At 40.2% G+C, this 25,248-nt stretch overlaps 1 protein-coding gene across 2 annotated transcripts in view; it reads right to left on the reverse strand.

Moving 5' to 3' along the window:
• CTNNA2 (catenin alpha 2) overlaps positions 1-25,248 on the reverse strand; it is an 826,679-nt gene that overhangs the window by 576,192 nt on the left and 225,239 nt on the right. For both annotated transcript variants that reach the window (XM_075066660.1, XM_075066659.1), the window contains exons 4-6: positions 12,458-12,624; positions 4,874-4,993; positions 1,293-1,559 (exon numbers count right to left, since the gene is read on the reverse strand). In XM_075066660.1, coding sequence (XP_074922761.1) covers positions 1,293-1,559; positions 4,874-4,993; positions 12,458-12,624 — 554 coding nt within the window. The remainder of the gene's footprint in view (positions 1-1,292; positions 1,560-4,873; positions 4,994-12,457; positions 12,625-25,248) is intronic.

The raw sequence follows: 25,248 nt of genomic DNA on the forward strand, positions 1-25,248 counted from the left end.
ATCCCTGTGGGACCCCACTAGATACATACTCCCAGTTTGACTGCAAACCATTGCAAATTACTCTCTGAGTATAGTTTTTCAACAAGTTCTGCATCACCTTACAGTAATTCCATTTAGACCACATTTCCTTCGTTTGCTTATAAGATCATCATGTGGGACTGCATCAAAAGCCTTAATAAAATCAAGATATACCACGTGTATTGCTTCTCTCCTATCCACTAGGCCTGGAAACCTGTCAAAGAAGGAAATTAGGTTGGTTTGGTATGATTTGTTCTTGATAAATCCACATTGGCTATTATTTATCACCCTATTACCCTCTGGGTGCTTACAAATTAATTATTTAATAATTTGTTCCAGTATATTTGCAGATATCAAAGTTAGGTCTGTAATTCCCCAGGTCCTCTTTGTTCCCCTTTTTAAAGATAAGTACTGTGTTTGCCCTTCTCCAGTCCTCTTGGATATCACCCGTCCTCCATGGGTTCATGAAGATAATGACTAATGGTTCCAAGACTGCTTCAGCTAGCTCCTTAAAGACCACAGGGTGAATTTTGTCTGGCCCTGCCAACAAAATTATGTATCTAGAGCTTTTCCAAAAATGCCTTCTAAATGGCATTCCACAAAAATGGGATGGGGGAAACTTAGAACTAAGAAGTCATTGACAAAGCTTTAACCATGGACCTTGCCACCACCTCAATCTTGAAGGCAGTGGCACCCTGTCTGCACAAAAGCTAGTAGCAGTGGTCTTCTCTAAAAATATCCCCGTAGGTTTCTACTGGACGTGAGGGGCAAGAATCTAATGAACAACCAGTCAAGCATAGCTCCTTCAACATTTCAGAGAAGAACGTGTATTTCTATCTTCCTACCCTGATTTTGCCTGTGACAACAACCAAATCATCATAAATCATAGCTTATCCTTTTCAGTAAAGTAGATAAAGACACTCTTAAAACTCAACTCTTTAACGGAACTAAGGCAACCAGATTAATCAGACTACCAACCAACTTGAACAGTTTAGCTGGATAGGATTTTGCTGATGCTAAGACAGAAGAGGAGAGACTTTGCCTCTGTCAGTCACAGCAGAAGAACGCAAACAATGGCTTGGAAGTTCTAGCATTCACTGAAAGCAAAAGCTATTTCTCATTAAAATTTAAAGACTACATGCCTCGTGCTTGCTGCAGCCTACCAAAAGAACACTGTGTACAAAGCAAGCATATACTGTTCAAATTCTGTTTGACAAAAGGTACGTAGCATTTCCTGAAAGGTGTGTCATGTTGTGCACACATTTAATACTTACATCAAATTCATTTAGTGCTGCAGCAAGTTCTCCAATACCAGTGTGCCCCTTGTTCTCATCGGTTGGTGAGGTGGCCTGTGCAGCATTAGAGATACCAGCTATTGCTTCTTGTACTTGTTTGAAGACATAATCTCTGTTGGCCCTAGTGGCTGCTACATCAGGGTGACGGAGAAACGCTTGAGATGCCGTGTACAGCATAGTAGCATTCTTCTTCAGAGCACCTCGAGCAGCAGCCATTTCATCCCTACAGTGAGGATCTTTCAGTTCCTGTACAAAAATATATGTACACTGTACAGTTATATAATGAAGCTTTAGCATTAGAATTAGGGTGACTAGATAGCAAATGTGAAAAATCGGGACGGGATGGCAGGTAATAGGAGCCTATATAAGAAGACGACCCAAAAATCAGGACTGTACCTATAAAATTGGGACATCTGGTCATCCTAGTTAGTATATGCTACACCCACAGTTACAATGTTTATTCATATATACTCGTAAGTAGGGCCCTGTGGTCCTGCTTCTGTAGCAATGGAATCTATCACAGAATTTACCAGTTATATCACAACACAATGTTCCTCCTGCCCAAGAAAACCTGTTTTTTGTTTTGTTTTGTTTTTCTTCTATGTTATAACAGGTCGGCCACATGGAAAAATGGAAGAAAATAAGAGGAAAACACTAACTATCTTAAAATGCGGGAAAACTTCTGGGCAAAACATCTAAAAGAACAGCAGCAAGACACACACAAAAAAGATAGCATGGAATGCCAGCGGACCTCATGGGAAGAAGAAAAAGAAAGAGAGGGTGGCAACTGCCTGGAAATGTGAATATTCTTAAACACCAGAGAAATTATTAAAAATATTTTAAAAAAAATAATTGTAGAGAAAATATACAAAATATGTATTAACTAGAAACGTGTGATGTCAAAAGAAGAAGAAAAGAATCATATCTAGGGTGGAGAAAGACACACACACAAGGCAATATTCCTGAAAGGTGGCCTTCTCTGCAGTGGAAATTGTGTGTGTGGAAGTATATTGTTTATAAATTGTGTTGCACATTAAAAATTCTCTGTAAATTGTTTATTGAAATAATACACTGTAGAGCTATTTTGCGGCAGCACTATAATCTGTTCTTTTTTACTCTATTAGAAGGTATGGAGACTGACTGGAGGCAGCTGGCTGGGAGGAGGCCTAGCTATGAGCAGCCTAGTGAATGCATGGGTATTCTCCCTCCTTTATTTCCCATCTCTACAGGAAAATCTACTTTAAAAATCTGTAAGAGGGCAAGCCTGCTCTCATTGATTGGGCTGCTTAGGTTAAAGCTATATGCTGAGTGGAAGGGAATGCATAACAGTGAGACCCTATAATCTCTGCCCCTCTAAGGGCCTAAGGTTGCAATAATCATCAGCTTTGTATACGCACTAAAAGGGAAACGTCTGACCTTCTGCACAGACATATGTAATTTTGGATGCTGAATCATTTTTGTCACTTTCAGGTCTTCTATTTTTTATTTCTTTTTTAATACAAAAAAACAGATTATCTTTTTAATCATCTGAAAACTAACAATGTTGTTTGTGAGCATTATAATAAATTCCTGTTCCTTCTGAAATGGAAAGACTCCTATTACATTAGACCAGAGTTTCTCAAACAGGGGTTGGCCCTTGTGTAAGGAAAGCCGCTGGCAGGCCGGGCCGGTGCGTTTACCTGCCCCGTCCACAGGTCTGGCCAATTGCAGCTCCCACTGGCCACGGTTCGCTGCTCCGGGCCAATGGGAGCTGGTGGAAGTGACGTGGGCTGAGGGGCTTACTGGCTGCCGCTTTCAGGAACTCCCAGTGGCCCGGAACAGTGAACCATGGCCAGTGGGAGCCACGATCGGCCGGACCTGTGGACAGGGCAGGTAAACACACCGACCCAGCCAGCCAGGGGCTTTCCCTATACAAGCAGTGACCCCTGTTTGAGAAACCCTGCATTAGACTACCAAAGAACTCCATGCATATGAACAACTTATTTTGGTAAAAAAAAATATGGCAATTTTTTTCAAATAAATGATATCTAATGTTAGGCACCTGAACATGTGGGATAATTTTCAGGACAGTAAGGTCCTACTAACTCCCTTTGATTTCCATTAGTAGTATTTACAATTTGAGCATGAGTTGTTGGGTGTTTTGAAAATAAGAGCACTTATGTGATAAATGAAGGGGGGGAGATAGCTCCCTTTTATGGACACCCAGCCAGCCAGTAGCTATAAAATCCCTTTTAGTAGCTGTTCTCTAATCGCTCTACCTGTAAAGGGTTAAAAAGTCTCACTGCTATGCACAGGTAAAAGGAGGTGAGTGGGCACCTGGCCAAAAGAGCCAATGGGAAGGCTAGAAGTTTTAAAATTGAAAAATGACTCCCCTTTTGTCTGTCTGTGGTTCTTCTCCCAGAGAGAGGGGACAGGACAGAGCTATGCTGTAAGATGTTTGGGCCAGGTATGAAAAATCATTAGTATCAGACCTAGAAACTACTCATTTAAAACCCCAGAGATGTAAGTAGATCAGGAAATGTCTATGAAGATGTGATTAGGTTTATTCCTTTTATTTCTTTATGGCTTGTGGACTCCTCTGTGCTAACCCTAGGTGCTTTTGTTTTGCTTGGAATCTTTACGCTGGACCTCAAGAAAGCTATTCTTGGGGCTTAATCCTTGTAGTTGTTTCTTTTAAAATCTAGCAGTAGCCTGAGTTCCCAGATGTATTTTCTTTGTGGGTTTTTTTTTAAATAAAATTTACCTTTTTTAAAAGCAGAATTGGATTTTTGTGTCCTAAGAGGTTTGTGCACATGTTGTTTAATTAGCTGGTGGCCACAGCTGATTCCCTTTGTTTTTCTTTCTTAACTCTTCCCTGGTGGGGGTGGTAAAAGGCCTTGAGGGCACCACATAGGAAGGAATTCCCAAGGGTGCCTCCCTGTGCTCTCAGCAGAGTTCTGCACTTGGGTGGTGGCACCATCTACCAATCCAAGCTCAGAGAAAAGCTGTAACCTTGGGAGTTTAATACAAGCCTGGAGTGGTCGGTATTAATCTTTAGACTCCTTGCAGGCCATCACCTTCTGCACTCGCAGTGCCAGAATGGGGAATTAGCCCTAACATCGTATTTAGGTGCCTAAATATGAATTTAGAAGCCCAATTTTAGACCATTTTTGAAAATCTGTCAGAACATTTTTGCAAAGAAAATATTTTCTTTATAAATAACACTTCATGTAGACCACCACACAACGATCAGATAGTGACCTCCAGTCTCTACTGACCTGGACTCGATTGAAGTCACCACTAGATAACATAACTTCCTTGGTCATTTACTCTTTTAGTCTTTAAGACATTCTTAATTGAAGAATTTTTTTTTCAAGATTTTCCTTTTAAAAGAAAAACACTTCTGAAAAAAGGCAACTGTGAATTGGAAAAATAATAGGCTCAAGATATAGGTAATGATATAATAATTATTGACAGATCTGATTATGCAAAGCAGAAACAACATTTCTTTGAACACGATAAAAACCCAGGTTATTTTATATGACTGAATTTTCATACCCACTGCTTTACAATTTACACACCTGTTGTCTTCTGGCAGCCACATAGTTAAGTTTCACCATCTCTTTCCCAAATTCTTTAAAACGATTTGCTAGATCTTGCTCATTTGTTGCGTTCTTCACAGCTTCCAGTGCTTCTTCTACCTAGAATATAATATATGACATTTATTAGAGTTTTAATCTGGCTCTGTCACTTTTCCCACCTTGACCAAGTCACTAACGCTCTATGCCCCAGTTTATCATAGGCAAATTTGACTCTCAGTTTTACATCAATATACAGTAACTCTGGAGTAATTCAATTGACCTCAGTTTGGTTTAATAAAGCTAATACAAAAACTTTCTCTTAATGTTGTTCTGTATTACTTCTTTGCGCGCCATTATAATGCATCCTTCATATAACAGTTATTAGTTTAGACACTTTTTTAGATAAACTTCCTAGATTAAACATGTTTAATATCTGTGTCATTTTTTTTTTATTGGCCAGGCTTGCCAACGACCTACATTCAAAATCTAATTTCTCTTGTATCTGTCTGCATGTCTGTCTGTCTGTAATGCAATAACTTATGAATACCATACTCAATCCATTACAAAATTTCAGAGGATATTCTAGGTATCTATGGTCTGAACTTTATGGATTTGGGGGAAAATTGGAAAACCAAAAGGAGAAAAATGGAGGACACAAGGATCCTGTGTCATCTGATTAGCAATCAGCTCTGCAATTGTCTATAGAGCAAACAACTGGATGATGGTACCATTAATGCCACCCAAGAAAGCAATACCCATATCCAAGCTCTGCCTATCCACCCCATGGAATTTAATAAGTTGACATGCTGAAGGACTTATCTCCCAGACTGAAAGAAAACTAGTAACAACTGTGGGAGCAAGGCGAGGGAGACCTGGGGGATAGCACCCATCTCCTGGCATGGGAGGAAAATTGGAGACTCAGGTAAGGGAGAGAGGGAAATCTGGCAAAGCAGAGACTGGAGGAGCCTGGCATGGGGGAAGTGGGAAATGGAGGCACACATGGAGCCCCCAGTAGAGACAAAAGGGTGGGAATGAAGGACCCTGGAATGGTGAGAGGAGGACGTGGGTTGGGGGGGACATGCAACTACTGGTGGGGGGCCGATTGAAAGATTCTGATATGGAGGAAATGGGGCACACAGGACTCCTGGCAAGGGCAAACTGGGGGGAGTTGCAAAAGTTCCTGCAATAGAGAGGGATAGGAGGGTGGCACACAAGGAACTTGTGGGGTGGAATGGAGGGATGTAAGGAGCCCATGACATGTGAAATACGTCTAGTCAACTGAAATCATTAAGTGTGTGAACCTTCAATTGTAAATAGAGAGAACAATTTCATAACTGTGTATGTGTAGTATAGGCCTTATGTGAAAACTAAGGGTATGTCTCCTCTAGCACTTTTGTCAGCACAACTTATGTCACTCACGGGTGTGAAAAAACACCCCCCTAAGAGACAAAAGTTACACCGACAGAAGCGCTGGTGTGGACAGTGCTATGTCAGTGGGAGACACTCTCCCGCTGGCAGAGCTACCATCACTTGTTTAATTATGTTGGCACAGAGCAGCTACATGGGAAATATAAAAGCGGCACAGCTGCATCAGTAGAGCTGTGCCACTGCAAGATCTCTAGTCTAGACGCGGCCAAAGGCTAATTACAGCATATAGGAACAAATCAAAAGCAAAGAAAATTACACTTACTGTTGAAACTAAATGAATAGATTACCCTGTATTACATAGCTAACGTAGCATCTTTTTAAATGTAGTTAAATCAGGAGGCCCAACATGGAAAAGTAACTGTGGCATAAGAACTAGTTTGGGGCTTCATCTTCTATTTGTTCTACTGTTATCAAACGTGTTACATTTACCTTTACATAAAAAGCAGAATTTAATAGAAAAAACACACTTTCCATAGTGATTCTAATTTGTTCAGCAAAAGAGGTGACGATATGGAGCTCCTAGATGTATTACTAAGTGTCCACCTAGTACGGCTATCCCAAACTTACCAGCTCCAGCATAAAAGCCGCTTACCATTATGGTTATAATCAAAAGATTTAAAATGCTTTATTTATCCAGGAAATAAAATTACCCGCCCTGTGAGCAAGTGGGGCAGTGAAATTTTGTGAACCTTTTCTGTCATTTGAGAGATGAGTGAAATTCCCAGCAGAAGGATTTAATCAGTAAATGTAGATCTATCCTGATCTGTGTCGAGTTGAATTAATGACATATTTAACTGGAACAATAGGTGTTGTCAATCTGGACATGCTGTTAACAGGAGACACGTGAACCTTCCTTTTTCAGAGGAAAGGTTATTTAATTCCAATAGGGACTTATTCCTCATAAAAGGATTTAGAGCTCCATCTTGGTCTCTGTAAAGTCTCTGACACCTCATCAACATCAATAACAAGAGCAGGCAGCTAATTAATTTAGGCAGGGCTTAAAATATACAGGGTCTCTTCACTGCTAACTTGTACCTTGTGTTATTTTTACCTTGCAAAGTGAATGTAAAAGGTTAGCACCAGTTCGAGTGGATAATATTCATTCTGTCACATTTTGCACCCACTTTACACAAAGGTAAATGGCTGCACAAGGTGCAAGGCCACGGAGAATCACACTCACAGAGTCCTGCAGAGAAATATTTTGGCTGGTAATTTAAATGTATAGCTGTTTCCTGGAGGTGTTACGCTACATCTAACAGTTACAAGCTGCACTTTGCTTTTGTGGTCGAATCAATCTGGGCCTGTATCATCTCATTTCTTACTCAAACTGAACAACGATGTTCAAATCCTAACTGCCAAGACAGCTCACAAAATTAGTATGAAAACTATATTGTATGGTCTAATTTGTTCCTGCTATTTATCTACCACTACTTGAAATACTAAACCTCAAGCTTTTAAGCCACACAGGTATATCTACACAGCAAAGGAGGATCCAGGGCTGGCCTGTTCCAACCAACTTGGGTTTGCAGGGCTTGGCTGTGGGGCTGTTTCATTGTGTAGACTTCTAGAGCCTAAGCTCCAGCGCAAGTCCGAAAATCTACATAGCAATGAAAACAGCCTCACAGCCCGAGACCTGTGAGCCTGAGTCAGCCACAGATTTTTCTTTGCTGTGTTGATATACCCACAGAGTTCTTCTTCAGGACTGGCAAAGGAACTCCCAGAGCCACAGCAAAATGCAAAGTGGAACAGATTGTTTGGCATAAGTAGTTAGCACATATTGTAAGGGACCATTCAAGGTAGAGCGGCCCATTATCACCTGTGCAGTCATAGAAGAAAAAGATGGGGTTACTGTGTTACAGATTGTTGTAACAAACCATAAATCCAGTGTCTATGTTCAGTCCATGATTTTTGATGTCTAGTGGAGTAATGAATTTAAGCTCCCAGGCTTGTCTTTTGAAAGTGTGGTACAGGTTTCTTTTGAGGATGAGGACTGACAGGTCAGATAGAGTGATCACTTTATGAAAAATCTTCTGCCACAGGGGATATGGTATTTTTTTTATCTTTAATCATTTTCCTTTTGTGAGTTAACTTCAGAGCACAAACTTCACCCACATAATTGTTTTTGTGGCATTTACTCAACAATTATTACTAGACCAATATCAGAACTAGGTTACAAGCAGCTGATAGAGAAACTGTTATAATTCCAAATACATGAGTTATTTCTGCATCATATCATCAGACATTTCTCTCTCCCAACAAAGCCACTATTGCACCACCTTTATTGGGAACTGTAAGAAACCATAAATTTGATCTCTGCTGCCTACTTTGTAAAGCTATTTAAGATCCTTTGAGATGAAAGGGCCTACATGTATTATTTCTATAATACCCTGAGCTATGTAAGTTGTACTTTTGTTATAGCTCAGTGACTGATATTTTTATTTATTTTATTTTATTGAAACATGGTTATTATGCAAAACATCTTCCTATGCAACACATCTTCTCATTGTCTCAAGTAGCCCAGGATGTTGCAATGCTCAAAGCACCTTGATTCATCTGTTAATTAGCCGAATTTGTACGGGCCAAGGGACAGGTCACCATATCACTGTTCAATACATGCCAAGCATCAAGGATACAAAGTAATGTAGGGATGTAAAACTGAGCATCCGAGCATCACAATATCTGTGTGTGTGTGTATTAGTTATTTCTAGAGATCATAGAATCATAGAATATCAGGGTTGGAAGAGACCTCAGGGGGTCATCTAGTCCAACCCCCTGGTCAAAGCAGGACCAATTCCCAACTAAATCATCCCAGCCAGGGTTTTGTCAACTCTGACCATAAAAACCTCTAAGGAAGGAGATTCCACCACCTCCCTAAGTAACCCATTTCAATGCTTCAACACCCTCCTAGTGAATTTTTTTCCCCTAATATCCAACTTAAACCTCCCTCACTGCAACTTGAGACCATTACTTCTTGTTCTGTCTGGTATCATCTGGTACCACTGAGAACAGTCTAGATCCATCCTCTTTGGAACCCCCCTTCAGGCAGCTATTAAATCCCCCATCATTCTTCTTCATAAGATACTGGATCTTAAATTAACATAATTTTGAATACCATCTTACCTTTTTCCACCCATTTTTGACCTTAGTTTAGTGTTTATTCTACTGAAACTGTTCAAGCTAAAACCAATGTCTTTAAAGCCTGCTAAAATCATGGTGCAATTTAACTGGTTGGGTAGGAAGGGGAAGTAATAGGATGTACAAGACAATAATGAGAAGGACTTGATTTTAAACCCAGTGTGGTATTCAATTTACTTATGAGAAAGGAATTGATTTCCCTTTCCCAAAAATGTCGGGAGGCCAAGTTCCATCAGCCTTTGCAAACAGTTCCAGTTTCCACATTCAGTAAAACCTATAATGGCCCAATGAAGTAAAGTGGAGAAAAAAAATGATTTATAAAATCAAAAAGATAATGAAGGCCAATTACAATTAACTTTATGGGGTCATTGTAGTTCCTAATAAGATTGTGCTACTTTTTATTCCAACTAGTATTTAAGAGTCAATATACCTCAGGGAAAGATTTTACTTATGCTCATATATTATCGACAGAACTAAGTAAGTTTAGAATGAAAAAAATATGTAGGGTTGACAATGACATGCAAGTCACAAATAATGCAGCATGACTTTCAAGTCTCAGGTTGAGTTTCTAGGGGTAGAAGTGAAATTTTAAAATGAGAAAATTGTATACGGAAGCTATTGAAAGTCTTTGAATATGGATTCCTAAACTGATATTTTTCACAAAGTCACATTTGAGAATATCCTCATTCTTCAAATAAACACGTGAGAGTGTTTAAATGAATATGCATATATTGTTACGATTAAACAGTAATTAATTGATATATATATATATACTCTCTCTCAAACACACACAACTTTAATATTAATGCTAGCAGTAAATGATATAATCTGATAAAGTGATTAACAATCTTTCTGAAGAGCACCTACGTACATTCACAATTTGATTAAAATGCACTTCTCTCCATAAAGACTGAAGTGCAACTCACTGCCTTGACGTGATTTCAATTAAAACTGATGATAGTACATTTTACGGTGCCTCTTGGATAAATCACTTCTTATAACAAAGTGATTTTAATTAATTAATTTTCAGAGTACCTCAAGTTAAAATCATTGCATACTTTAAATCAGTCTTTGTACATTACTTGAAAGTTGATATTAATGCTGTTCCATGTGTGACAACTACCACCATCGATCTTTGGCCTTTTAATGCCAAAAAGTGGCCTAAAGCTACTTTGATCTCAAAAATAATAATAAGGTGCAAATATTTGCATTGCCCATCTCTCTATTGGAAAGTAAAAATAATGAGTGTTCTTTTAAAGCTGTAAAATTAATGCAAAATGATCAAATGCAAAGTTAAACTTTCAAGTGCTTAAGCACAATTTTAACAAAAAGCATAGGAGACAAAAATACATAAAAATAAGGATGCAGGTTCTCTGAAATAATTTGTTGGATGATTTGCAAAAGGTACAAAGTATGTTGATATATGCTGGCTTGAGAATCCACAGAGACAAAATGATATGAGAAAATTACTAAACAGCTCCCATTTACAAAAGATCATTTGGAGAATGCTACTCTAAGCAGTGTATCATATTATTTCCAACAAAGGAATTTATCAACACAGAAAGCCAAAAAAAATTCTGGATTCTGCTCAGATACAACAACAAATGAGCTCTTCACCGTTGAAATGGTCTGGATAAGAATTTGAACTGTAGTGTACACATAGGTGACCTCTTACTGTTAAAATTAAGAGTTAGAAAGTCTCCATTGACAAAGTATTATCTGAATTAGAATGCTGTTCATTATTAAGTTGAAAAAATGAAGGCATATTCGAGAGTCACACTGCTTACACAGCATGTAATCACAGGGTAATGTGCTGACATTTTACTATGATAGCACTGCATTCATTAGAGCAGTGCTTTCTAGCATTTGTACAGAAAAGCATTTTTCATTTTTCATTGTAGACTCTGTTTTCAAAGGATTAAAATGTGTCTCTACAAACTCTTCCAGGCTAAAGGTTCTCATATATCTCTGAAAGAGAACAATATCTATAATTTACAAAAAGAGGGGGAGGGGAGAGTACCTTTTGGGCCCTTCATCAATAAAATAAACAAGGTTTTAAATATTATGTATATGCATTTTTACATCTAGGGTCAGGGCTGGCTCCAGGCACCAGCCTAGCAAGCAGGTGCTTGAGGTGGTCAAGGGGAAGGAGTGGCATGTTGGGCTCTTTGTAGGCGATTCAGCGGCTGTCCTTCTCGGAGGGAAGGACCTGCCGCCGAATTGCCGCCAAAGAAGAAAGCGGTGTGGTGGAACTGCTGCCGATAGCGATCGTGGTTTGTTTGTTTTTCGCCGTCGCTTGGGGCGGCAAAAACCCTGTAGTGGCCCTGCCTAGGATGGTGGTTGTTTTATTATTAATTATTATTATTATTTCTTTTTCTTCTTCTTCTCCTCCTCCTGATTAGTAAAAACTGGCCATGTGATAAAGACCCAGAGAAAAATCATTCATTAAGCTGTGTTGTATGCCAGTTAGCAGAGTACAAATCTACAATAAATCATTTGCTAAACTACATGTCCTCTCTGCTATTTTTTTTTTCATTTTTGAATACTCAGACACATACCCTGCTTCTAATCCCAATCAATGTTCCACCCTTGTGGTAAGTTCAGTAGTCACAGAGAAGCACCTAACTGACACTGCACAACAAAACTGTAGTACTTAAATTCTGCCACAAGATAGCAATACTCTACAACTACTGTGCATTATTAAACCACTGGCATGAGCTTTATCGTGATTTAAATGTGGCTTTTAGTCCAGCATGGTACACAATAGCAGTACAATTACAATCTATCAGAAGTACCTAGCAATGCTGATTTTAACTCTTCAGTACATTAATTCATTTAGATTGAACATATAAGGGTCTAAAAAGTAGAAATGTATTATATTCTAGTTCCACTTTAGTGCTTCTACAAGAACAGCAACTACAAAGACAATAGAAAACATATAAACAAAAGTCCAAGTTTCATAATTTATAATTCAACACATCTTAAACAAAGAAAACAGTGTAGAAAATTAAAAAGTCATACAATTTTCAGGTGGGACAAAAGCCTCATGACATCAGCCATATCAGCCAAGATGAGTAAGCGAGTAACAGCCGACAGCAAGGCCCGAGCAGCCCGCACCATGGTGCCTCGTTTCATGGAGGAACATGGATCATCAGCAAACTCTGAAGAGGCAATTCTCATTGTTTCACCTACAATACAATAAAATAATTTTGATTACACAAAAGGTTTCACATTTACACCACCCAGAAAAACAAACAATTCCTTGAACTAATTAACTGTTGCTTGCCAGGAAGGAATTTAGGTTTTGGTTTTGCAGTAGGGGGTTGCTGAAGAGAGGGGTTCTGTGCAAAGTGTTTTAGAATCCCAAAATGACCTGGGATGATCAGATCAATTACAACAAGCTGCACAGGAAGTAGCTATGCATTTGGCAGACTAGGCAGCAACCCTCTCCACCCAGACTACACTCCCTACTGTTTTTCTCCCATTGTATTAATCTCTTCTGTTTCTATTGCAGCCCCCTGTTGCAGAATTAGAAGAATATGATACCAAGACAAACTGTTGAATAGCCACCTGCAGAGATATTCACCCTAAGGTTAGAGTAGCTGCTATTGGAGAGCTGAAGGAAACATAAAATTCACCTCCTTTTATGCGGATGGACAGAGTCAGAGACGCATTAGGTTGATTCCAACTGAAATATGCAAAATTTCCTCTCATAAACAGATTTTCTAATGTACTCCCATTGTAGTTATCTTTCCCCTATGTAGGTCTCCTATCTTAATATCATAGAAGTCACCACCTTCTATGGAGACTCACCAATCCACTCACTCTCTGCTCCCAACTTTCCCTCCCATTTCTACATTACTTCTTGACCAGCTCCCACTCCAATTATCCTCTCAAGTTTCTACCCCGCATTTGCTCCTGGTGCCCTGTTCATGTGGACAGAGATCTTGATCAATCTTCCCCTCAAAGCTATCAATCTTGTTTATAGATTTCTCATGCCATTACAATTACTTGTACAGATGCCCCCCCGGGTTATGCAAAATCCCTATAATGAACCCACTTCTCCAGTCCTCCCTCTGCATGCTCCCCATTCAGTCTGCACTTGTTTCACTTAAGACACTTCTCCCAACAGACTTGACAGAACTCTTTCTTTCAGCTACTTGTTGGAGACTTAAAACGTGGAGGACAAAGTCCTCTGCTTACAGCACATGGATTTGTAGTATTATTATTTGTTAAGCTTCACTCGATATGCTAAAATAAGGCTTTTGATCAATTTTTAAAAATTTTGTTTAGTGTCTGGATAATGTAATAACATCTTATTATTAATAATTATTATTATTATTAATATTAATATTAAAGTACCAAAAGTGTTCTAGGTGCTTAACAGAAACCAGATCTGAAGAAGACCTCTGTGGAACTCAAAATCCCGTCTCTTTCACCAACAGATGTTGGTCCAACAAAATATATTACCTCACCTGCCTTGTCTCTCTACTAAGACTAAATCTTTTAGAATGGAAGACGAGAGTTTATACGTAAGGCTCCGTGTTTGTCACAGAGGTCATGGAAGTCATGGATTCTGTGAGTTTTCATGATCTCTGTGACTTCTGCAGCAGCCCTTGCGGCTGGCCCGGGAGCCACCTTAGCAGCTCGGGAAGTCCCTGGGCCAATCGTACCAGCTCCTGCTGGGGCAGTCTCAGGCCCCCGTGCCCTCCAGCAACAGGAGTTTGGGTGTAGGGGGCCTCAGGGCTGGGGATTGAGGTGCAGGGTTGTGCTTACCTGGGGGGGTCCCCTGGAAGGGGGACAGGAACACTTCTTCCTTGGCTCCCAGCTCCACATGCTGCCTCCACCCACAGGCACCACCCCCACAGCTCCCATTGACTATGGTTCCCAGCCAATGGAAGCTGCAGAACTGGGGCTAGGAGTGGAGCAGAGGCAGCACGTGGAGCTTATCTGGAGATTGATGCTTCCTAGGAGCCAGGTAGGGAACTGCCCTGCCAACCCCGACCACCACCCCGCAAGTACTCAGGCTGCCCCCCCAGTATCTGTGGTGCCCACGCTGCCCGGAGCATCCGCAGTGCTCCCCTGAGTGGCACCACCCCTGAGTACCAGAAGTGCCCCTCGTGCCGTCCCCTCCAACTCCTCCCCAAATTTTAGTCAGGGGTACATAGTAGAAAGTTATGGACAGGTCACGGGCCGTGAATTTTTGTTTACTGCCTGTAACCTGTCCATGACTTTTACTAAAAATACCTGTGACTAAAACGTAGCCTTATTTATAGGCACTTTGGGAAAAAAAGATTGTTTTAAGACAGCACTTGGAGAAGAAGATTAAGGCCATGGTGGATGAAGGTATGAAGGTAAATATGGAAGAAAGAGATGAAGGGAATGGTTTGTCATATAGTTTGGGTGGAAAGGAAGGAATGACAAGGACAGGAGATGGAAAAGAGATTATTGCAAAGATATAGGCAGAAGTTCAGTTGTGAAAGGTCTTGAAAACAAGAACCATGGAGTCCTCTGGCAGCTTGTAGAGAAATTTGGCCAACTCATCCCAAGTGGAATAATCATAAAAGGGCAAAAAGGCTTAATGATTCACTATACATAGTGGTAACCCTGCATCTGACTATATATTTCTGCCAAAAATATTAATTTTTTTGGCATCTTTGTCTTTGGGAGTAGCTTTTGCTCTGCTTTGGCTCACTTTCCCAAGGGAGTCCAGTGGGGTGTCCTGACAAAAACGGTTTGTACTCTTGTGAAGGAATTTTGGTATTTGTGTTACATGCACAGCCCTACCAGTATGAGGGATCATGGAGTTTTCCCTAACGCTTTTATAGGCTGCATACTTGCCTCTTTATAGGGAGAGCAACCTTCCCTGACATAGCGAGGTGTAATACGTCTATGAGATTGTGGGGATTTTCCTCCATAAGCTCATCTGTATTCCCACAGATATAGCCTGGAGGTCCTGATAAGACTCAAAATCATCTGGTACCAGAAAAAACTCTGGTACAAGGGCCTTATGTGGTTAAGAGGACCTTATGTGTGTTCAGAGGAGGCAAGTTAGAACCCTCCTGAGGCTGACCTTGCACTGTTGATGCTGGAGGCCTGTCTGAAGCAGACAACAGACAGTGCCACTCTTCTTCACCCCGCAGAAGCTCAGTACCGACATTGAGCAGTCTATCATTACCTCACGGAGAAACATCACCCTTCAGTGGTTGCCTGGCATTGACTTTGGATGGCCTTTCAGTACCAGGCAGGGAGACTTTCCTTCTCAGGGATCAAATTCTACAGTAAAGTGCAGATAAGGATCTAGGTGCAGGTGTCATCCCCATGGTACTCAGTAAGGCCAGCGATGGCTGGTACTGTACAAGAGGCCAATTGCGTCTAGATCAGGCACTCCATACTCTCAATTGGCAATTCTCAGGATGACTCAACAAGAGTAGAGATGATCACTGGAGGAAGCTCTGAATTCCCTGAAGTTGGAAACTTTGGAACCCATTTCTGACTCTGAGGAATATGGTACTCCAAAGGCCAGGATGGCACAACAAGATATTGAGACCATGATCTACATGGGACATGGGCCTGCAATTCCGGAGCCAACACCATAGGCTTCCTAGATATCAGTACTGTGCCTTGTGGCTGAGTGGTTAACATTGAACTCAGAGCTGGCACTGAGATTGCTGGAAGTGGTACCAGCCCAGAAACCACTGGCACTGTTGCAGATCCCAACACTGAAACCAACATGGGCACACGTGACAGGCCTGACGAGGTACCATCAGCCTGAATAATCATCAAGAGCAGTACAGAGAGGCTCAGCAGAACCTGCACAGCTGTGTATGCTTCAGAGGCGATTGGTACTGAAATGGGCCTTTGCTCCACTGTGAGTCTGAGGCAACAGCTTCAGCATGTGCATCAAGGAAGTAGCCGGGCTCAACAGTCCCAGCACAGGAACTAGAATCACTGGCTCTAACCTGGTTGAGCCACTACTATGAGGTACCAGGGAGCAACAGGCCATAGAGGGTGCTCAACCTTTGGTACTAGAGTGGCTAAGTTTTGCAGTTGAGGAGTGCCAAGTACTTTGAGGATATAGAAATCAACCTCTTCTTTGGCTTCAGTGGCCAAGGGCGCTCCATGCACTTATACCTCTTTGAGATTGTCCTGGCAAAGAGGCTCTCTTCCTGACTCTATCTTCAGGTAGGGCTGGGGGGATTACTTCTGGACACAGAAGAGTGGCATCCATGAAGATGTACCTGAGGCATTCTTCTCTCTGCATCTTATTTCTTGTCTTGAAGCCCCAGCAAACCAAAAAGCCATGCCTAATATAACCCTCACCCAAGAACTTTAGGCAGCAAGAGTTTGGGACACTCACAGGCATTGGTTTGTGATACCCTGTTGCCAGATTCATTGACTAGTTATTGATTATATTGATTTTTAAGAATTTCCAATTAGTCACTGATTAAAATTCTACAGATTAAAAGGTTCTAGTTGCAGAAGCAGGCACAACAAAATTAAATTCTATGTCCGGTTGAAAACCCTGGCATGCACAGTGACACTCATGCTGAGGGTGAAGCAAAGCTTTAAATACTTTTATTAGCATAATTAGTAAAAATACAAATGCTCCAACCCGAATGATAATATAGCTGCAGTGAAGAATGAAGACAGTATCCAGCACTATCTCTAACACACACTCACAGCCTTATCATGTAAACTTAGTGGTGGGAGACAGTTGATGTTGTGCGAGGGTCCTATCCTGACTCTGGCATTTTAAGCGAGTCTGATGGTCAAGATCTCAGAGCTTACAAGGTGGTTTGGCCAATTATAGGGCCTGGTAATGGCCATAAATATTTATATGGATGCTCAACCTCCTTTGTCCATAATTAACTTCCTCACCCTAGTAATGATGAGGTGCCCTTAACCTATAGGTTACTATATTAATGATCTCAACCTATTATCACATATGTAAATTTGTTCCCAACACAAGTTGTGGTTATACTTTTGCAGATGTTCTTGTCCTAAAATATCCAAAAACTGGTATCAGTTCATAATCCAATTCAAAATTCCCCGAAATGTGATATTCCCAGTTCTCCAATAACTGAGGGTCATTACTGGGTAACTCACTTATGCTAAAGCTCATAGGCCTCAAAGCCTTACGCTAACTACTTAAGGTAAATATCTTACAGAGGGTTGGCCTGTAGGTGTCCTCTGTTAACAACATAAAATATCTTTAATCTAGATTTATGGGCTACAACCCAGAGAAGGTTTTGTAGCCAGGGGATACTGGCATAGGCTCCCCCAGTACCAGGCAAAGCTCAGAGTCCACTGACAATGGACAACTGGTAAAGAAAAAAGAAGAAAAGAAAAAGAGGTTCAAGGATCCCAAAACGAGTGCCATTAACGAGCTAACAACAAAAACTAACTAAAAACGGCACGTTTGCTGAAGAAAAGACCACCACCAACAGTAAGAAGAAACTGAAGGATTGGTGATGTGTGTCTGCCCTTTATACCATTGGCTTGGAGCACAAGAAACACTAGGGCACAGGTGTAGCTGACCCTATCTCTGGTACCAATGCATGAGGTGAGCACTCACTTGGGGAATGGACATATACAACTACTCAAAGAAGAATGGAGGACACTGGCATAGTGGGCTAGAGAAAAAAGTACATGATCCCACACACTCAGTCAGGGAGAGGTTATTTTCTGGTTAAAAGATCTATTTCTGTAAATACTTATAAACATGAATAATTTTACACTTACATGAAAATGCCCATTGATTTCAATGGATCCTAATTTTGTAAGATCACTCAAAAGAATCTGTAATTAAAAGGCTCCTGCAATGCTAAATTTGAATATAAAGCAGTACTCAAAGTACTCAAGTTGGGGATCTGTTTCACAGATTAAAATGGATTGGATCAAAAGGGTCACAGAAGTGTCAAATAAAGAGAGCTCTCAGAAGAGCCGTTTTCTGGTGAGAGGGCTTTAAAAATGCATTTGAACAAGCTGCCCATTCTGCAAAAAACTGTCATGAAATCAGGAATTGCCATCAAGAGCAACGACAGCACTTATTGAAAACTGCTCATTGCTGTCAAATGAAAAACAATGAGAAAAATTGGAACATAGCATCTTCCCAATTCAGGCAGTGACAGCAAGAGTACATTCTGAAAGTAAATGCAATTATAAATAAAATTTCATTGGTGAGATTACTGATCTGTGGCCCTCTCTAAGAACAAAAACAACAGTTAACAATGTTTGAGGATCTCAGAGTGTTTAAAAGTAATCGAGTCCATTTATGGAACATTGTTAAGGGCCCATCTATACTTCAAACTGGAACCATATTGTAACTGCACTGGGTGAAAAGAATCATCCCCTAACCCAGGAAGAGATGAAGTCAAGTTCCATATTCTAGTTGCCTTTTCAAATTCACTATTATCCAGCTGAATCCTACATGTCGTGCTATATCTGCTTGTGACTTGGTTTTCCATAATCTAACTTTCACAGCTTTTTTCTTTAACTACTGTAGTAACAAAGGAATTAACAGTATTTCAGATGACATTTTTATAGTAACATGCACCCGCTATTGCTAAAAGATTTTCAGTTTGTTCCAACTTTATCTCCAGTGTAAAGACTCATGGGAGAATGTTCCTAATGTGGAGTCAAACCTTACTTCTGATGTCTTTATGACCACTAAAACAGCATTTAAAGAAATCTCTGAAGACAAAACTCCCTAGTAGACAATACAAACAATGTGTAGGGGAGGCTTTCATATCCTAATTGAAGAATTTCCACTGGGACTTCCTTCCTTTATTATACCACTGTTAGGCCTAATTATTGTTAGTGTAATTTGTGTGCAAAGCCCTAGGGTGTTAAGTAAGGAACGTACAGTCTAAGTGCATGCATAAAGATTCCAATGGTTTCTCTTACTCTCTCTATTTTGCAGCCAGACTCACAAAGACAGAATTTGTTAGATTTCCAAAATAACTGCCAAAACTCATAACAGAGACTTATAAAAATTCTTTGTAAGAGTAAAAGCGAGACAACAAAACTAACTCTTAGGAGGCAAAATGACAGTTAACAGCTTATACTACATATTAAGCAAAATGAATTATGTAAAACAAAACTACTAAGCTGCAATAAAACAGTGGACAATATTTCTGAACCAAAGAGATTCAAGAAATTCCACCTTATGAAAAATCCTCCTATGGGATCTCTCCTCCCTCATTTCCAAATATGACACCACCTGAAGAAAAATCACGAATATTTACAACACAAAATGACCACATAGACATCTTTCAAGGAAAGCTGCTGATAGCTGGATGATTCCCCCACTTTCTGTCCTGAGTTAGCAGAAGTTGCTGTGTGGCTACACAGCCAAACTGGCAGTCACAAGCTCTACACAGACTTACAATTAAGTGTCACAGTATTCCTGCGCAATAAAGTAGGTACAGTAAGTATTATACTCATTTTATATGTGAGGAAACAGTAAAAGAAAGAAGGTAAAGCCAGCTTTTTTTTAAAAAAAAAATGACATTTTTAGGTGCCCCTCTTGAGACATCTTTTGTCTGGTTTGCCCTTTAAGTCCCTGCTTTTAATCCATCTGCAAAACCTGAGCATATGCAATACACTCCTTCCCAAACCCCAAATTATCCTTGCATGCATTGGTCTTGGGAATTGGCAACTACAGCACATGGGGGTTTCCAACTACATCCTGGATGGGATTCCAAACATCTTATCTCACGTGTGCAGCAGAACAACATTGGCTCCATGGCCTTCAGGTTCCTCCAAAGTCAGTTATGGAATGGGAAGTGGGATTTTCCCCTGTACAGGAAAGCACAGGATTTCCAAGGGCATTTTAAAGCAAAGTTTGGCTTAGTTTCAGGAAGGATTTTAAACGTGCAAAACCCATTTGTCCAAGAGCAGGAAAGTGAGAGGATACTTGAATGAGTTACTACTACTTATAAATCTTCATAATAGTTTATTCCAAAGACTGCCAGCAATGACATATCTAGGTTTAAAAAAAAAAGTTCCAGTTATTTAATTGTGAATTGTTGTATTAATTTAGATGGAATATACTAGCAAAAGGTTAACATAAGCTAGTCACTGTGCTACATTAAATAGTGTTAATCAAGGTTCAGGTTTTGGTATACAGAGATCTCAGCTTGCTTAATACAATGGAAAACGCGCTACTAAAAATCTTTTTTACCCTTCTATTAAACATACAGTTATTAAAATGATCACAACAGAACACTTAATATTCCAAAGAAGTTTAATTTTATATTAGAGATTTCAGTGCCAAAGTGACCGGTTTCAAAGTACAAATTCAATATTATGTCTTATATTTAAATTAGCATGTCAAGGCAGTGTTGCTATGTTAGGGAGAATCAGGGTTTGAAAAGTCAGTTCCTAAGCATCCGCAGGAGCTAGTGAACAGAAGCAGCAAACAGGAGAGTTTTGTGAGGGAGTTTAGAGAGGGAGTGAGAGAGCCAGACACAACTAATAAACAGTTTCTAAACTTAGGCTAATAAACTCCCCCTCAAAAACAAACAAACAAAAATAACCCAGTAAGAGCTAAAATGATGCAGGCAAAAGTCCAGCACCAGCGTGGGGGGCTATCAAGTTTATTGCACTGAATGCTCCATGTATAATTACCTGCTTTTTTGGCAGATGGCATCTGTATGCACTCGATGCCAGCAGCTCATGGCCCTCAGAGACCACATATGGGCTCTGGAAACCAGAGTGGCTGAACTGGAAGAGATAAGGGAGACAGAGAAAACCATACAAAAGACTTTCTGGGACAAAGTAGAGAGGTCCCGCCCTTCCCCCCCAGTCTGACAGCCTCTGTGCTTTTGAGGAGGATGAAAGCCTCAGGAAAGAAGAACATCAAGGTGGAGTGGAGGGAAATGATCACATAGTTGGGACCCTACCTCCAGATTAAGTCATGATTTCTTTTCACACTGAGGATACCTCTTCAAGGGAAAGGATCCCTGTTATTAGGAATGGACAGGTAATAGTGATGCTGGTTTTCAATTATTAGAAATATACATAGTTGGGTTGGTGACGACTGGGAGAACTGCATGGTGAATTGCCTACTGGGTGCAAAGGTTGTGGAGCTCTCAAGACAAGCTAATGTGCAGTGCTGGGGAGGAGCCAGTTGTCGTGGTACATGTAGATACCAATGACATAGGGAAAGGTAAACAAGAGGTTCCAGAAAACAAATGTACGCTTCTAGGTAAGAGATTAAAGTCCAGGGCTTCCATGGTAGCATTCTCCAAAAAGTTTCCAATTCCACAAGCAGGGCCAGTTAGATAGGCAGATCCACAGCATCACAATGTATGGATGAGCCAATGGAGAAGGGAGGAGGGCTTTAGGTTTATTAGGAACTGGGGAACCTGTTGGGAAATGAGGAGCCTATGCAGGATAGATTCCACCTAAACTAAACCAGAACCAGATTGCTAGTATGTAAAATTAAAAAGGTGGTGGAGGAGTTTTTAAACTAAGGGCTGGGAGAAAGCCAACAGAGGAGTATATGATTTGGACAGACACATCCCTTAGGCAAGGATTTATTAAAGGGTATACTCTGTATTCTAGTAGAGGATGTAAGTTAATTAAGTACAGGTAGGAACCCGAAGAAAACAGTCAAACAAATAAAAAAGAGTCCTAGTCATACAATCACAGAATCATAGAAGATTAGGGTTGGAAGAGACCTCAGGAGGTCATCTAGTCTAAACCCCTGCCCAAAGAAGGACCAACCTTAACTCAATCATCCCAGCCAGGGCTTTGTCAAGCCAGGCCTTAAAAACCTCTAAGGATGGAGATTCCACCACTAGTTATATCAGTTATAGTCAGTTATATCACATGAAGACAGACAACTAAATAGTGACAATTTTATAAGTGCTCGTTTACAAATGCAAAATCATAAATATTAAGATGGGTGAACTTTGAGTGCCTGGTATTAAACAAGGATATTGATATAATAGGCATCACAGACACTGGGTGGAAACATGATAATCAATGGCACACAAGTAATACCAGGGTACAAAATACATCAGAATGACACAATAGGTCACACTGATGGGGTATTGGCATTATATGTGAAAGATAGTATAGAGTTAAATATAGTAAAGACTTTAAATGAATAAAACTGTAACACAGCCTCTGATAGAAATTCCATGCTTGAATAATAAGAGTACAGCAGTAGGAATACACTACTGAGCACTTGAGTAAGATGGTGATGGTGATTGTGAAATGCTCAGGAAGATTAGAGAGGCTAAAAAGCAGAAAACAAAACAATAATGGGGGAATTCAACTATCAGCATATTCATTGAGAACATGTCACCTCAGAACGGGCTGCAGAGATAAAATGTCTAGACACTATGTATGAGTGCTTCTTGGAGCTGGAAGTCCTGAAAACCACAAGGGAAGAGACAATTCTTGGTTTAGTCCTCAGTGGCACACAGGATCTGCTGTAGACAGAATTTATAACTTCCCCTTTTACATTTTGACAGTCATTGAACTTTGGACTGTATTTTTTTTTTATACTAAATTTTGGTGAAAGATTAGACTTTAATTCTACTGGAGTACAAGTCTTTTACTTCTAAAAAGCATAGTTTTTGGGGATTCAATTTCTATATACAGGCCTCCTGCCTCATGTCACAGGGTATCCGATCTCTGTGGATAGACTGAGCCAAGCACCTTTGGACTGGAGCAGGCAGGCCTCATACAGCTAATTAAAGAGGACTGAGCTACACTTGGGCCTATAAAGGCTGCTAGTAAGCAACTAAGGAGGAAGGACTTAAGACAGGCTGAGCCCTGGTCAGCAGAAGTCACACTGGACTGGAGCCAACTCCTGTGGTGGGTCCCTGGAGCAAGAGGGTCGGGGCTCAAGAAAGCAACCCTGCAGCTGGGCTCCTAAGAGTGGAACAGAGCTGGAGGTGGCAAGGAAGCTGCCAGGATTGGAGAGTGAGAGAAACCTCGGAGGGGTGGCCCTGAAGACTAGAGGCCAGGTATTGACTTAAGGCTGTCTGCTGTATGTTTGTTAACCTTTTGTTATAAAAGAATGAACCGGCCTGACTGGGGCTGGGCATGGCAGCACATGCTTGGAGGTGGTGTATTGCAGTGGCCACCCAGTGACACTTCAAAAAGTTTTTTTCTTTGGATTGTCAGAATAGATGTCCCTACTGGATACACACATAGCAACAGTAACCACAAATGCCACTGTTCATCTAGCAGGTCATCTTCTAGCTAAAACAGACCAACCATAACATAAAGGGAGTGTTTGCCTACTAACTGGACTGCTGTTTCATTCTGGATTGGAGACTAGATCATCTTATCATTAAAACAATTTATCTCAGGATGTGATGGATTTTCCATCATGAGAAGTTTTTTTTTTTTTTTAATCAAGAATGGATGTGTTTTTAAAAAATGCTATCATTCAAATAGAAGCTTCCATTCTAAATTCAAAACATTCTTTTTTGACCTGGCCTTCCCTAAGACCAACATATAAGCACATTATGCAAACAAACAACAAAACAAACAAACACACAATATCTCTATACACACAATCTGCCTGTTCCAGGAACTTACAGAGTAGAAACTACATGTAGAAAAGGTTAGTCTCCTTGGCTAATTCTAAAAACTATCAGTTGCCACAGTCATAGGTATAAAAAATAAATAGGCAGGGTATAAAAAATAAATAGACTAGAACAGGATGAACTTGAGTCTAGTCACCTTTAGAGTTCATCCTCTTCTATTCTATATAGTTCCAATAATTTACAACCTCACATAATGCACAGATCATTAAATATAAGGATTTAATTATCGTAGCTATAAGCTATTCTTAGGGATGCTTTAAAAGCATGCACAATTTTATGGCTTTTCAGTAACAAAATTATCAATCTGATAGTCTGCAGTTTACAACAGTCCCCTTAACAAAGGACCTTTTTAGACAGATACTAAGGTAATGATGCTTTGGAAATCCCTAAGCTAAATGTAAATGAAGTAACGGTATGACATTCATTAAAACAATTAGATTGGTGTGGATATTACCATTAGAAAACAGATTACTATTTGTCATTACACCTGGTGATTTGTCCTCTCCTATCTGTCAATGTATTGCACTTAGGGGAGTTCAGTGGGGTTCCACAGAAATCTATATTGAGAACATTGTGATATTAGGGGCTGTGCCTTTAAGGGCTGAGCTTCCCTGATGGAGAGTCTGGGCAGGCCACTGTGAAACTCTTGTTGTTATGCACAACCAGTGGAAATCAGACACCAAGTAAACCAAACTCTTGCAAGCATCTTGTTCAGTGAACACTCAGTGCTTAACACACATATTATTTAAAATCATGTTTAATGATCTGCAAAATGGGATTACCAGCACAATAGTTTAAATTTGCAGATAACAGTAATATGGGCGGTTCTGAATCAGATATGAAGACAGAATACTACTAAACAAGGCTTATAGAGGTTGGAAATTTGGGCAGGAAATAAAACGTGAAGCAGGTCTCCCTTCAGTAATGATGTCAGCTCAATATCTCAGCAACACTCCCTTAGGATATTAACAATAGGAGTGATCCCACCTAGGAAAGTTTAATAGATTTAAAGACTAGAAGTGATGTAAGCGATGCTATTCTCAGTGATCTATGCGTCTAAATACTATGGTATTGAGCAAGTTCTGAATGGACAGATAGATTAGATAAGTCACAAGGCTGCATTAGAGGCTGTGGAAGATTTCATTTCCCTTAGACCATATCTGTTATCTCTTGTGTCAAGCTCCTTTATTTCATGTTGGCATGGAAAAGAAGCCTTTGCCTCTCAGAAATCTACAG

Source organism: Chelonoidis abingdonii, chromosome 5 (genome assembly GCF_003597395.2).
Source record: "Chelonoidis abingdonii isolate Lonesome George chromosome 5, CheloAbing_2.0, whole genome shotgun sequence".
Taxonomy (NCBI): Eukaryota; Metazoa; Chordata; order Testudines; family Testudinidae; genus Chelonoidis; species Chelonoidis abingdonii.